This window comes from Xenopus tropicalis, chromosome 2 (assembly GCF_000004195.4).
Source record: "Xenopus tropicalis strain Nigerian chromosome 2, UCB_Xtro_10.0, whole genome shotgun sequence".
NCBI lineage: Eukaryota > Metazoa > Chordata > Amphibia > Anura > Pipidae > Xenopus > Xenopus tropicalis.
Genome location: NC_030678.2, coordinates 76,244,799 through 76,258,978, shown reverse-complemented (window position 1 = coordinate 76,258,978; position 14,180 = coordinate 76,244,799). Strand labels below are relative to the sequence as shown.

Below are 14,180 nucleotides of genomic sequence, written 5' to 3'. Positions count from 1 at the left end.
ATTTTAAAAAAAATGAATAAAATATAAAAAAATAAAAATCATTTTATATTTACAATTTGAAATAATGGAATTTATTTATATAGCATTTTTAGTGTTACTGCAAACAGACAACTAAATGAATCTACATTATTACCCAATAGAAATATAAACATCTTACAAATATTCTGATTTCTTTATTTAGCTTTGTAGTTACCTTTTTTGGGGGTTTCTAATTATGCTTAATGTTGAACCATGCTTAATGGCAGATATTCTAACTGCAATTTTAAAATTATTAAAAAATTATATATGAATATTATTCTTTTATTCCACCTGTAACAAAGTGAGCAGGGCTTTAATTAGGGGAAACAAAAAGGAGCACGTGCCTAGGGCACAATGGAAGGGGTGTACAATTCCATTTTGCACACATGAATAACCCAAAGGGCAGGGGCACAGATAATGAATTGTCAGGCCAGACCTGTTAAAGAAGCTACAAGAGTGACCGCATGAAAGTGGATCGGCTTTCCTCTACCTGTGCACCTGTGTGCAAAATGCAAAAAAAAATCCCACGCACATCAGGAGATACTTGCCTTAGATGCCAGAACTTCTTGGATTGAAAGGATAATGCCTTGCCATAATGATTATTTTATTACAGGTATTAAACATACAGTACACAGGGTTTTAATTTTATTTTTTTCTCAATTTTTCTAAAAAGTTTATTTTAAATAAATATTATTTTGCACTGGGTGCCTCCATACAGAAATACATTCCCGAGCAGAACACATCAATGCCAGCATATTTCATAAGCAAAGCACTTTGATATGGCAAGTGGAAACAGGTTATTTTGGACTTTTTAACTGATGCTGTTTGACCCGAGAACAACTGCAGTCAAATGCCCCATGTTTCACAAACTTAAATCCATAATTGGGTAGTGTAATGCCTTTTTAGAAATACAGCAAATCACACAGTAGTTTTATGATCATATACAAGTCACAGTACCAAAAGGAAACACAGGTACCAAAACTCTGTCATTGTAAATTCTCCCAATTTTGTCCCTGTCTCACGGAGATTACAATGCATTATCTAACTGAACTTTCCTGATTGCAAGTTGAGTTCTGTAGTACACTGTGTAATGCTTTCCTATCAATTATTTAAAGGGTAATTTAGTAATGGCTTTATGGATACATTGTATTGATTATACTTAATAATTTGTATCCATAATGGAATAACTATAGCTATAAAGAAGTCTGACATACAACAAAAAATAAAAGCTCCAAAGGATAAGGAATGAAGTCCATACACTGTAAATAATAAATAAATGATGGTTAAGAAAGTTACTCAGACTATGGAGAAATGGAGGTCTAGAAACCTCTTGACTACTAATAACATGAATGGTCAGTTATATTTGTGCTGGACTGTTAAAGTGCTTCAGCATTAAAGGGTTAAAGTCAAGTAAAATATCCTCTATCTACAACTGGCATGTGTTACATAACTGAAGATTTTAAGGTTTATACCGAAAAGGAAAAGCTCAAAAAGAACTTATTTGTACAATACTACATTGATTAGTAGTAGAATGCGCTACAACCTCCCTGAATTGAATAAATGGTAGAAGTGTATGGGACCTGTTATCCAGAATAGTTGAAATATGGGGTTTTCTGAGTAATTTTTCCCATAAACTATTTTTTTTAAAAATAAGTCATTTTTGTGCACTGTGGGCTCTACTACAGGTATTACTCCTCTGTTATTAAATCTATCAAAGCAGCTACATAAACTTTGCACATGCTCTATTTTCACCTACTACACACTAAAAAAAATTCTCACACAGACAGGCCACACCACTTGCTAGGTACTGCATTTTTGGTTGAAAGCAAAAGTTTGGGCACCCTTTGCCAGTTAGTAAGTGAGAAGTGTTAAACAACTACTGCAGGAATCAGTGTGTTCATAAACAAAATACAGTATATGCAAACACTCTTACAAAGCTTAAAACAGAGAACAAAGAAAATAGTAACTATGGCATTGCTGAAAGTTTGTACTCCCCAGTAAATCAATATTAATTTGGCACAACTTTGGCACAACTCATAAATGCCTTTTGTCTTCAATCTTTCAATTCTTGTTAAAAGCACTTTTGCCCACTCTTCCTTGCAGATCACTTCTAAATCCGAGATCTTCTTGGGTTGTCTACCCACAGATTTTCAATGAAGTTTAAGTCAAGGGACTTTGAGGATCATTATAACACTTTCAATTTGTTTTTCTTCAAGTAGCTCATGGGGACCTTTGAGGTATGTTTAGGATAATTGTTTTGTTGTAGGAGCCATCCCCTGTTCAGCTACATAGCTCCCTGTATCAGACTGGCATCCAGAATTTAATAATACTACACCCTCTACACATAAAGGTTGATGTGATGTGGTTGATGGTAAGGCTTCTTATTGATAAAGCCTTATTGATGTTAATCCTCTATAGATGTCTAAAAGTCTACATCAGTACTGAGATTAACTGGCCCCTGCATTGTTCACACCTCAGATTCAAGATGTAAACCCCTGTATTGTTCACACCTTTTAGTCCCTGGATTGATCACTGTATGTGCTGCCTAACCTATGCTGCCTGTGTGTGCCATACTCTGCCTGCCCCATACTGCCTGTGTGTGCCATACTCTGCCTGTGCGCCATTCTCTGCCTGCCCTATGTTGCCTGTGTGCCATACTCTGCCTGCCCTATGATCCCTGTGTGTGCCATACTCTGCCTGTCCTATGCTGCCTGTAAATCTGGCAGGGGTTTGATCTGGGAGTTTTTTAGTATTTGGAACTAGTCATTATATGGTCCCTAAGGTGTGTAATTATATGCTGGGGATTGCTGTGCTATCCACAGGGGAGGCATATGTATTTAAGGGTATGTCTTAATATGACATAATAAACTTCTTTCACGTATGAATGAAGGGTGATATCCCTGCAGTGTGCACCAACTATTTGGGGATTTGCTGTCCTACCACAATTAATATGGGTGTGGTCTTAAAGGAGAAGGAAAGTAATTTTGGCATTTTACTGCCAATAGATTAGCCACAAAAGTGCAAGCTAGAAGACAATATTTTTTTCTGTAGAATGCTTAACTATACCTGAGTAAAGAGCCCTAGAAGCTCCCTCCATATGTTTAAGATAGCAGCCGCCATTTTAGCTTGGTCTCAGTAGCTTCCGTGCTGTAGCTCTAACTGTTGGTTGCTTAGATCACACATTCTGATGGGAGAGGGATTGAATTCTTATGGGAGTGGGGAGCAGGAGAAGGGAGAGAGCTGAGCAGCCTTTGGCCCTGGGAATGAAGGATTTTTCTGAGAGAGAAAGTCTGATACCAAAGTGACACCAAAGAAGACAAGACATCCTATGTTTCTTTTGATAGAGGACTCAGTGCAGCTTTTCTGTGAGTGCTTATGGCTGTATTTACATAGACCTTTCTGATAAAGCTTAATTAGTTTTTATCATTCCTTCTCCTTTAAAAGCTCTTGTGATATGTGTGGTTTAAAGTAGGGGAGTGGCCAAAACTGGCTTCCATTATCGGCCCTCCACTATGTAGGCTAGAAAAATTCTGGCCCTTGGTGCCACAGACGTTGGACAGCATTGATCTACACAGTATCTAGAACAGAAAGTAAATTTTCTACCTAAATATAATCTTAAATGTAGTCCAAGGTGGGCTGTCAGGGGTATCTAGAATAGAGAAGGCCTAACTGGCCTTCAGACTTCAGAGTATACCAGGAAGACAACAAATCTTTATATATATGGCTCGGGGCTCTGCTGCCATGACGTGAGTTGAGAAGCTCGCCTCAGGCGGTAGATCATGGTAACTTTAAGGGGCACATTTACTAATCCACGAATCCGAATCACGAATGGGAAAAAATCGTATTGGAAACGAAAATTTTGTAAGATCGCGAAAATGCTTACGAAAAAATCGTATTAGTCACGATAATATCGTATTGGCGATCCGAAAGTCACGAAATTTTCGTACCGAACAATTGTAAACAGCGGTAAAACCTTTCAGATTTTTTCATGCAAACGTCCGAAAAAGTCGTGCGGACGCCTGAAAAAATCTGCAAAAATACGATCGGAGCGTTCGCATGAATGCTTTTGTAAATGTGCCCCTATGAGTCAATTTTCAGTTTTTAAAAAAGGAAATTTGGCTCTGCTAGTGCAGAGAGCATAATTGCGCTCTCTACACAAGCGTTGCACCCCCCTGGCATTGTAAAGGAGCTGGGGGGGTGGGCTAAGGGGCCAGAAACACACCTGCGTATGGTAACTATTTTACAACAACATTTACACTCATTTTTTGTACAGATTTCTAAACATTTATATGTATCAAGTCACCAAATATACATTATGGGTAATTTATTTCCCAAAACATCAAAATGATCAGTTGTAGTTTTTGCATTTTGACATAATACCATTTTAAGCATTGCATATGCGTTTAATTCCTGAACCAGTCTAAATCAGTATTGATGAGCAAATCTGTCCAGTTTTACTTTGCTGAAAAGTTTTGACACATGCAACTTTTCAACGCAACTGTAACTTTTTCCTCAGTCTGCGAATTTTTGTTGCAGCGAATTCATGCCTGGTGAAAAAATGTGCTCATTGCTACTAATCAGGGAGCACTGGAAAAATCACACAAACATTTTTTCTGAACTGACAAGCCAAGGCACAGGTACATCTAGTGGTTAACTATTCATTCTGGGGATATAGTTTTTCTTTAAAATAGACATTAATTTATCAAGCTGATGTAATGGAATGGAATTACAGTTAAAAAAAAATGAACCCCCAGTGTTTGGGCTGAGTTTTTATTTGTTTTCATTTGAATGTAAGTTTGGACATAACCGTTTATGCAGCCTGATCTCCCTGGGGCTTAGTGAAGTTTTTTGAAGTTTCAAACATTTTAGGTCAAATCAGTCTCATTAGAATTATAGTTTAATGTAGTCTATTAAGCACTGGCATGCTCTCAGAATCCTCTTTGTATTTATGGGGTAAACACAAACCTATTGCCCATTTGTCCCAACTTTTGTACCATAAACCTTTGCAGCTGAATCTAATCATATGTAGTTGTAAGACCTGCATTTTATTTATGTCTTCTAAAATAAACATTTCAGTCTAACCTGGGGGAAAATAAATGTTAAACAGCTAAAAAAAAAATAGATAAAAACACAGTTTTGTGTTTTCGTTGTTTATTGCAAATACTGTACATTGTAGAATAAACAGATTGAGGTATATTACTGCAAACTAAAGTGAAGCATAGAGTTGTTAAATATGGTGAAATAAAGTCACATGGTATCGATTCCCAGTTTAGGAGGTTTATATTTAGGATGCAAAATGTTCACAGAGTTGAGATGTTAAGCTTCACATACCGTATTTGCTTGCCACATTATCTCAATATCTTTGGTCTCTAGTGCTCCAGTTTTGAAAGGGCAATTACCAATTAGAAATAAGATGCATTATGATGAGTTCAATTCCATTTGAAAGGACTACTCATTTTGATATAACAGCTAAATATATAAGGTACTACTGAAATATGATTAAGGAAAAAGTAGAAGCTGCAGATGCCTACTTGTATAAGCCGTATATTCCAGCATGCCTATTGTGCAAGGGAACACAGGCTTATATATTTGCCAATTTAGTTGCCTCAAAGATCTGCTTAAGAAGTTTGGCCACGTCTGAATAATGGAATAGATAAATCCTCTGTGCTCAGCCTTCCAAACTTCATGCATCAAACCCCCAGCAATAGAGCCGCACTCTCAGCCAATGCACAAGGGCACAAAAGGGGCCCGAAACATGTCGCGTATGGCATAAAAATAAAAGCACTTTTTTTGCAGAAATTTTGCATTTTGTCTCGTGCTCCCCCCATATATATTTTTCGATTGCACGTCTGAATAATGGAAAAGTTTTTGTAACACATTTGTGTCCTATAATGATCAATTCTGATCAGCAGATTTAAGACTATTCTTAGGTGTAAGATACTTTCTTTCTTTAACACCATTGTTTATTAAAGGGAAAATAACCTTTTCAGAAATACTGTGAATGTGCCATTTACATTTCCTTAAAAGAGTAAAAACTAGGTCATAGCTATGCAAAGAACATTCCATCTATGCAGTTTTATAAACGGATGCAGGGTGTTTTTGTGCCCTAAAATAATGATTTATTGCCAATGGGAACAGCATGAGCATTAATCACACTGTGCAATACCCGTTATATTTTATTTTGGATTTTTTAAAAAAAAATTTGGTTGAATTTTTGGCCATTTTATTGCATTTTTAGTTTAGCATACCTATTGCTTATTTGTTTGTGGCAATAAAACTTACAGAGAAAGTACTGAAGCAATGAAACAATTTTAACCACCAATCTTATTCGTCAGAAAAAAATATTGATTTGATATTTTTATTGGATTTAATGCATTCTGCATGATTTTATTTTGGCAAACAGTGCCACTACACACCACAAAGTCTGGTAAATCTATGCATACTGGGCATCAAACTGTACAGAAAGACACGTGGGGCATATCATGCAAAATGCAAGCTTTGAGACAATTTTCAAAAATGTCATAAGTTGTTTAGTGTAGTTAGCAGATTAAATGGCTAGAGCGGATAGACCCATTTTGGATATGTCAAAATATGTATTTTCCAGAAAATATATTGTTTTCTGGGGTCAATTTTTTTTTTAGTTTTTACATAGAGGTATGGGATCTATTATCCAAAATCTTGGGAGTTTCCAAGCTAAAATGATTTTTCTGTAATTTGGATCATCATACCTTAAAGAAGGAAAGGCAAAGTCACTTGGGGGTGCCAAAATGTTAGGCACCCCCATGTGACTTTAATCGCTTACCTTGTACCCCGGGGCTGGTGCCCCTGTTAGGAGAAAACAGCACCAGCCCGGGGTACCTGTAGCGAGCGCTTCCTCCTTCCTGCTTCGCTCGCACGTGCATGCGCAGTAGAGTGAGAAAGCCAAACTTTAACAGATAAGTCGGCTTTTCACTCTACTGCGCATGCACCGGTCCCGGGAATTTGCCAGAAAACGAAGCAGGAAAGAGGAAGCACTCGTTACAGGTACCCTGGACTGGTGTGGTTTTCTCCTAATAGGGGCACCAGCCTGGGGTACAAGGTAAGCGATTAAAGTCACTTGGGGGTGCCTAACATTTTGGCACCCCCAAGTGACTTAACCTTTCCTTGTCCTTTAAGCCTACTAAAAAAAAAAATCCCATTAGAATTGTTGAAGAATATGTTTATTGAGTTTTACAATTATTTATAGGAAACAACAAACATATATTAAAATATGACATTCATTTCAGGAGGGTTAGTGGGGTGGTTAGTAAGGGGTCATCCATACAGTCAATAGAATAGTAGCACTGTGGCAAAACAATCTACTTGAAGAAAATGTCACACACCTAGGGGCTGATTTACTAACCCACGAATCCGACCCGAATTGGAAAAGTTCCGACTTGAAAACGAATATTTTGCGACTTTTTCGTATGTTTTGCGATTTTTTCGGATTCTGTACGAATTTTTCGGATCCAATACGATTTTTGCGTAAAAACGCGAGTTTTTCGTATCCATTACGAAAGTTGCGTAAAAAGTTGCGCATTTTGCGTAGCGTTAAAACTTACGCGAAAAGTTGCGCATTTTTCGCGTAAGTTTTAACGCTACGCAAAATGCGCAACTTTTTACGCAACTTTCGTAATGGATAGGAAAACTCGCGTTTTTACGCAAAAATCGTATTGGATCCGAAAAATTCGTAAAGAATCCGAAAAAATCGCAAAACATACGAAAAAATCGCAAAGTACCGATCATTACGAAAAAAACGCAATCGGACTCCATTCGACCCGTTCGTGGGTAAGTAAATCAGCCCCTTAGGGTCGGACTGAGCGTCTGGGGCCTACCAAGACTGCAACTCTCAGGGCTCCCCTTTCAAACCCAAGGGCCTTCTTTCTGGCATCCCCACCCTCCCCATTTGCCGCATAACGTACCTTTTGACTCCCGCTCTTTGGGATTGGGGAAAAGCAATCTGGGCAGGTGAGCAGGCCCTACACATACTGTACGTCCCCCTACACACATTGAAATCAGCAGTTGAGCATAATAAACAACTGCAATGTAACAGTAACATAACTCTTTCTTCTGCCTAGCGTGAGGTATTAAAAGGAATATCCTCCTTTAAGTTAACTTATTGTATGCTATACAATGGCCAAGTATATATATATAGTGGTAGAGTGACAAAAGAAATAAGTAAAGAGGTGAGTCTTCCCTTTAAGCTCTCCACAGTGGGAGATGTAAGCTTGACGGGAGATGTTACTATACACAGAATGCATTCTCTGTTTAAAGGACCTATAGTGTTCTGGAAGGAACAGGCTGACCAGTCGCTCCATTCCACTAGTCTAGCTCACATATTGGAGTTCACTTTCCACAAAAAGGCTGTCCTCTAGAAAGGTATTTCATTGTAATGAGAATTGTACAAGGTCTCTCCGAGCAGGGTTCAGAGAAGGAAGGCTGCCTGTCTGTGTTTGGAACTCACAGAGGGGCTGGGGGTGCTGCCTGCCACTGCAAGGAGCAAGGGGAGCCGTGACCAAGCAACTGAGAGTCACTAAGGAAGTGAGAAAGCCAGGAGGCTAAGAAATTCTGCCAATGAAGTATTGTGAGTACAGGGATGAACCCAACCATTGGTGTTCTTGCTAGTAGTTCACATTCAGGGCTTTCTGAATTTAATACTGGGTTTAATGTAATAAAAATACTTAAATGTGCTCACATCTAGTAGTGCATAGCAACCAATTAGATGTCTGTTTTCCAATAATTAACTTGTAAATGCTACTTGATTTAATTTTTTATGTTACCTCCCATAAATTAGCATAATTTGCGAGATAAGCTTAAATGAATTTGTGCGGAATTTGGAAAGACGGATTAAAATAAAACCATATAACAGTGCACCCCCCAAAAAAAACTCCGCAATCAGCAGTTGGTTAAATACAAATACTGACTTTAATAATAAAGAAACTGCTTTAAGACATTAACACAGGACACTGTAGTAACCCAGCATGTTCATGACAATATTAAAATTACTACTTGCTAAACACGTCGAAATCTTGGGGTCTCTACAATATAACCACAGCTTGTAGTTAGCACACATTTTATGATGGTATCCTTTTCTGCTACAGGCGGCGATATTCAGCACATGAGGATAAGACCTTACAAAAAGACCTTTTAGGTGATCATTAACTCCCAGCACCAAAATGGATGAAGCTTCTGGTCACTTGGATCATTGATGCATGATCTCATTAACTGTCACTTGCTACTTGTCTGATGCCATATAATATTTACTAGTAAACTAACAGACATTAAAAAACGTCTACTTATAGTGGTTTTTCTCTCTCCTCTGCCCCTTCTCTCTCTTTAAATATACAGATGAAGCAAACATTCTATTCAACAGACTCAGGGACACACCATATCTCTCCAGGTAAATATAATATATATATACTGTATATATCTCATTATGACACCCTTTTTCTACTGATACAAATGCTATGGTATGTCGTGACTTGGTGATTCACAGTGCAGCATGTGATGTCAAACAATGTTTTGACTTGCTCCATTTGTATATAAAAATCAATAGCAGAAAAGGCTCTACACTCCATTCCTAGAAAAATGGTCATCTTTAGCTGACCTTAAAGGAACAGTTCAGTGTAAAAATAAAACTGGGTAAAACAGACTGCGCAAAATAAAAATATTTGTAATATAGTTAGGCAAAAATGTAATATATAAAGGCTGGAGTAAGCAGATGTCTAACATAATAGCCAGAACACTACTTCCTCCTTTCAGCTCTTTAACCTCTTCTCTGTGACCCCCTAAAGTCACTTATTGGTTACTGACTGCTAACAGCTTAGAGAGCTGTAAAGGAGGAAGTAGCGTTTGGCCCAGTTTTACACAGTTTCATTTTTACACTAAACTATTCCATTAAGGTTGACTGTTTAATGAGAGATTCCGTGAGCAAAGATATCTTCATTTATCAACAATGGGCAAGTTTACACCTGGGTAGTTACCCATAGCAACAAGTTGTTTTTTCCAGCCATCTTCAAACAGTGAAAGCAAGTATTTGATTGGCTACCATGGGTTGCTACCTAGGTAAAAATTTGCCAACTATTAACAAATGAGTCTCGGTCCCTTGTCTTGAGACAACTGGGCATTTGTTTGATTTATGTGGAGTGCTCCTCTCTCCACCCCATTTGTGCGTGCGTATGTATATTTATATACAGTATAATATATATATACACACAGACACACAAGTCTATATATATATATATATACAGGTATAGGACCCGTTATCCAGAATGCTTGGGACCAAGGATATTCCGGATAAGGGGTCTTTCTGTAATTTGGATCTCCATACCTTAAGTCTACTAAAAAATCAATAAAACATTAATTAAACCCAACAGGATTGTTTTGCATCCAATAAGGATTATTTATATCTTTGTTGGGATCAATTACAAGGTACTTTTGTATTACTACAGAGAAAAAGGAAATCAGTTTTAAAATTCTTAATTATTTGATTAAAATGGAGTTTATGGGAGACAGGATAACAGGATAACAGGTTTCCGGATAAGGGATCCCATACCTGTATATATATATATCTTTAGATGTAATGCTTATACATTTAAGAAAACCTTTCATTTCAAATGCTGCTGGTGCACCTTGTCCACAGCTGCTCCATGCTTTGTAATACAGAATTTTCAATACCAGACATAGCACACAAACTAACTTGTGGGAAACCACTCAAAATATATATTTAGCAGAAAATGCAAAAACATTAGGGTGGCTCCAGAAAGTTTGGGCAATTTCGTTAAGGTGCATGGTCCATTATTAAAGATTCTTCCAAAAATCTCTACCAGTGAGAGTTACTTCATGAGAATAAATAGCTATGATTGTGGCATCATTATAAACACTTGTATTTCATTTGAATAATACATAACCTTTTTTTATTTCATCAATACTTTACAAATCTAATTCTGTCTTAACGCATAACGTATGATACATACAATAAATGTCTGTTTCAGATGCAACCATATTAACAATGTTCTTTACATTACTTGAATAGACAATCATTCAGTTTCTTTTACAGGAGTACAAAATATATAGTCACTACATGTTTTATACTTCTTCAAACAAGCCCTTCGCAGAAAGCTTTCATTACATGGATATTTTTTAAGTTAAAAAACAAGATATGTTTGAGGGTGATTTCATTATTTATACATTATGGTATGTGCATACCCATAAAAGATGGGTTGTTAGTTATAATTCAAAATTACAGTACCATCATTTGTAAAAAGATTCCATACAACAGATAGCTGTGTTGCAAAGAGATATTTGCTGACTCCACCCACTATGTTTCTGCTCAGGACCGGGGCAGGAGGCCCCAGTCAAATACAAATTGGGCAACCAACTGTTGCTCAGCAATGTCTGTGGATGCTTGGAGGTTATGATCAGGGGAGGAGGGTAAAATTGTATTTTGGCCAGGCTAATAAATTGCTTTCCATGGGACAGATTTTTGGGAGACTAAATGAATGAATGAATACATTAATTATCTGCTATATGCCAAAGGTGATTTTTTCTCACCAATACAGGTTGCCTGCATGGTCAAAATATAAATCTGTGGTGCACAATGGAACCCCATACATTGCTGCTCTGCATGGCCTGGTTAGTCAACCCTGTTATATACCCTTTGAGACTGCATTGATGATGTTAACAAGGCCTTGCTATTATCAAGAAAATAATAAACATTATTTCAAAGTAAAATTCATTTGTGATTTAGTACAAATCCTTGACTGGAAAAAAAAACTGTTAAAAATATAAAATGCTGTAAAAAAAAATCATTCTGTTGACTTCTACTTATGAGGGAGAAGTAATTGTTGTGCTACTTGAAGTGAGGAATATTCTTTAGCTCTCTCCCTTTACATATATCCCTTTAATATTCCTGTGATTTAAGATAGTAGCATGGAGACATTGCTCAGTGATACTATCATGACTTTATACAGCTGCATATGAGAGACACCCATCTGATTGAAAGGATTCGTGGTCTAACATTTGGTCAGGTCCCACTTATCTCCTAAGAAGATTACAGATAGTGGTAACAGCCACACTGCTATACCCCCATAGCTAACCAGTAAGGCAGACACATATGCAACACAAATCTCACCCTCAGGTTGAGTACCAATCAATTCCTTTAAACCCCCTAGGGAGAAGCCCCACAGTTTACAAGCCTATGAATTAGATAAAAAAAGACAAGTGATTCTTCCCCCACAAACACATAACATAAAATGATTTGTTTATTGCACTTGGTCATTTCTTCTTATTGAAAAGTAAATGAACAGCTGTTGTGTTGTGCACAGATATTTCCTTAACATTTTTGTTTTCAAACATAACGAGGAGATATCGCCTCGACAAAATAAAATACAAAATAATACCAAGCATCAGAAGATGAAAATGATCTAGGTAATCTGTTGTGCCATTTTACCACTATATTTAAGCAGTATGATTGCTACAAATATTGAGGTTTGGCTGCAATCATTAAATATTAAAATATGTGATTAAAAAATTGTGCCTTGCATTTGTCCAAAAAAGAAAAAGGGTAATTGCAGCACATATCCAAATCTTTTCCTTCTTGCTTTGATGAGCAATTTAAGTCACAAAGGACCTGGAGTTAGGACCTGAAAGGTAAATGAGCTCTAATTAAAACATCATTCATTTCAATATTTGGTTAATAAAAATAAAATTAGACAGGAAATATACAAGTAAATGCTAGTTAATGTTTGACATTTTCTATCCTTATTATCCAGTCCTGATTTCTCCCACCCTTTAATCTTAAAGAGATTCTATAATGATATTTATGGTGTAGTTTTTATTACTAAATTACACTGCAAATAATTTACTTTAAAATGTTATGCTTAAACCAATAAATGTATTTTTTTAGTTGTAATATTGGTGTGTAGGCAGTCATCTCACTGCATTGTGCTTGATCCTGTGCTTTCAGCAACAGCCAGCGCTGCACAATGGACTGTTTTTTTCAGATATGTAAGCGGAGGAGTCGTGACTCAGTTGGGGGAACCTGGGAAACTAAGAACATGTCTAGCCCCACGTCAAACTTCAAAATGAAATATAAAAAAAGGTTGCTCCATTGAAAAATAGATTTATATTGAGGATTCTGCTAGAGGAATTCTATTAACTGATACATTTTGTAAAAAAACATTTTTTGCAGTGACAGAATCCCTTTAAGCTAAATTATACTTAACAAAACCAAGCTCTATTTGAAGAGATTTGTTAACACACTGAGAATAGAGGCAGATGGAGGTTTTCAAGCTGTCATGGCCCCAGGGATTCTTTGTCCTTCCTTTAAAAGTATTTTTATGTGCAATTGTTTTACTGTAAATTACATTTCCATTTGTATTTCAAAATGTAAAGGTTTGGGTACATTTTCACTAAGGAAAGGTGAAAGCAAGCAAGACAGATAAAAAGATAGATATAGAAAAATATATAATCATGGTAAAGCACTTTGAAATGTGTTTGGATAAAAATAATACAGTACACCAAGGTAGATACACTAAGGTAGGTTGGGTAGATATAATCGATACATTAATAGATATTTCAATATATTTATTTTCCTCCCCCCTCTCTCTCTCTCCCTATCTATATTATATATATATATATATATATACACACATATAGGCTAATACAAGACAGGGCTCCTGTCTGGCATTAGCCATGGTTATTGGATACATTGTCAACAGCATTTATGAGAAATGCTTTGGCAGTTCCGTCCTATACTTTCCTCCACTGGCAGTACATGGACACCTGACATTAGCTTTATTAAAAAAGCCACTAAAACCATGTTGAGTGGCAATTAATAATTATAATTATTGCAATAATCATTTACACATCAGCGTTCCATGCCGTTAATTCAAAAATAAAGGCAACAGAAGAGCCTTTTGTGCCATTTATTTTATAATACTTTTTATGCGCCATTTTTGTGGCATATATATCTTATACACTTTTATATGCCTCTAACTATTACAAGGTATACATTACAGGATGACAAAGGACTCCAGGGATAAAAGGAAGAACTGTGTGCATCTCTATAGAATATTTCATCTATGTAACAACAGTGCAAATCCCTGTGTTTCTGCACTTTGTGAGTATCATATTAATGCATT

The 14,180-nt window shown here is 36.7% G+C and overlaps 1 protein-coding gene across 2 annotated transcripts in view; it reads right to left on the bottom strand.

Moving 5' to 3' along the window:
• Window positions 1–10,898: 10,898 nt before the first annotated feature.
• The window catches only part of cuedc1 (CUE domain containing 1), a 74,740-nt gene continuing 71,458 nt past the window's right edge, over window positions 10,899–14,180 (bottom strand). The window contains exon 13 of one of the 2 annotated variants that reach the window (XM_018091242.2): window positions 10,899–12,680. In XM_018091242.2, coding sequence (XP_017946731.1) covers window positions 12,674–12,680 — 7 coding nt within the window. In that variant the 3' untranslated portion in view covers window positions 10,899–12,673. 2 annotated transcript variants of the gene reach the window in all.